At 61.0% G+C, this 1,550-nt stretch overlaps 1 protein-coding gene across 1 annotated transcript in view; it reads left to right on the top strand.

Annotated features, from left to right (window-relative positions):
- The window catches only part of LOC116853523, a 6,607-nt gene that overhangs the window by 2,494 nt on the left and 2,563 nt on the right, over positions 1–1,550 (top strand). Inside the window, exons 2-3 of the mRNA XM_032834651.1 lie at positions 257–381; positions 448–1,534. Of these exons, the coding sequence (XP_032690542.1) occupies positions 257–381; positions 448–1,534 (1,212 nt within the window). The remainder of the gene's footprint in view (positions 1–256; positions 382–447; positions 1,535–1,550) is intronic.

The raw sequence follows: 1,550 nt of genomic DNA, 5'->3' as shown, positions 1-1,550 counted from the left end.
GGTCGTTATGTCATGTCTATGACGATCTCCGGGGGAACGAGGGCCTTGGCTTAACCGCCTGGGCTGCGAGGATGGGGACCTCTATAAAAAAAACCCCCCCAATCTCAAGGGCCGCGGCAAGGAGATGGATGGCCGGCGGGTTAGCCGGTCACTAGCGGTCCACCCCGGGGCACCTGGCGAACCCCGGGCGTACAAATCGCCCGACCTCAGCCGAGGGGGCACCGGCTGGGGGGTACGTATTTCCTCCCATTTCTAGAGCCCGCCCTGTACGCCTTCGGGTCACAAGGGGTAGGCAACACAAGAATGATGTCTCTTAAAACAAAACAAACACAAGACGCGGTGGAGGGTGAGGGTGAAGTGGAGGTGGAGGCGTACGCCTCCGTAACATGCGGGCGGAATATGCCCATTGCGGCGCGGACCAACAGCGCTGCGGGATGGACTTCCTAGCCTGAGGCCTTGAAGAAGAGCCAGGAGGCCATTAACGGCCTACCTAGGGAGGAGGATCCTGGGGCGACCTACGGCCCTGAGTTCATCGGGACTTCGACTGGGTCATCACCAACCCAGTTAGGGCCCCTGGGAGTTTTAGTACTCTCCCGTCAAACCTCTCCTTTGAGGATACGTGGGGGGGCGGCGTCCGGGCACTCGGACTCGGAACACGAGGGGAGGGAGGAGGAACCCTCAACCTCCACAGGGACGGTGAAGGCAAGCCGCCCTGGCCCGGCAAGTAGCAAGGCTGCGCAACTGGCAAAAAACAAGGCTGCGCAACTGCCGAAGGGCAAGAAGAGGAGGCTTGATCCCTCCGCCTCGTCTTCTGACCACGAGGTGGAGGTCGTTGACGAGTCCTCGGACTCGGCCTCCTCCCCGGAGGATGAGGGGTGGGAGTCGGCATTCAGGAGGAAGAAGAAGGATGGGAGGGGACGCCCTCCGAAGGACCCTTCGCATGAAGGGTGCTTCACGGCGGAGGCACTGAAGGCCAAGAAGGTCTTCGCCAAAAGGTTGAAGCAGGGCCGGGACGAGGAGCGTGCCCTGGACCCCTCGGCGGTCCTGAAATACACCAAGAAGGTGGTGGACATCCGTCACAAAGAGGCGGACCTCATACAGGAATACAGAGACATCTCTTCGGCCGGCTTAGGAGCAGTGGTGACGGAGCGCGTGGCCATGCTGCAGAAGATGGCCCAGGGCTGCTCCAATCTAAAAGGTACCACGGTTCAAGCGCTGTGGAACACTTCGGCCCACATTTCGGCAGCCGCCGCGGTTTTGAACCAGAGAGCGCAGCAACCTGGTCATGCGGTGGCGGAGGCCGAATGGGAGGACATCAGGAAGGAGGTCCGCCAGCTAAAGGGGGACCTGACGCACCTCAGGGCCGAAAATGAGAGCTTCAGGTCCGAGAACGAGAACATGAAGGCCAAAATTAAGAAATTGGAGGAGAAGCGATCCAGAGTGGCTGCGAGGGCTCCTAGCCCTCAACCCACTCCGAGGTTGAGGAGGACGGCGACGCGGCCGGCGATCGTCGAGTCGGAATCGGAGGGGGAGAGTATGAGGGGGACGAT

The sequence above is a fragment of the Odontomachus brunneus genome, unplaced genomic scaffold (assembly GCF_010583005.1).
Source record: "Odontomachus brunneus isolate Ranch 3 - 2012 unplaced genomic scaffold, Obru_v1 Obru_scaffold_345, whole genome shotgun sequence".
Classification (NCBI taxonomy): domain Eukaryota; kingdom Metazoa; phylum Arthropoda; class Insecta; order Hymenoptera; family Formicidae; genus Odontomachus; species Odontomachus brunneus.
The sequence above is the reverse complement of the archived record's forward strand: the minus strand, read 5'-3'. Positions and strand labels throughout refer to the sequence as shown.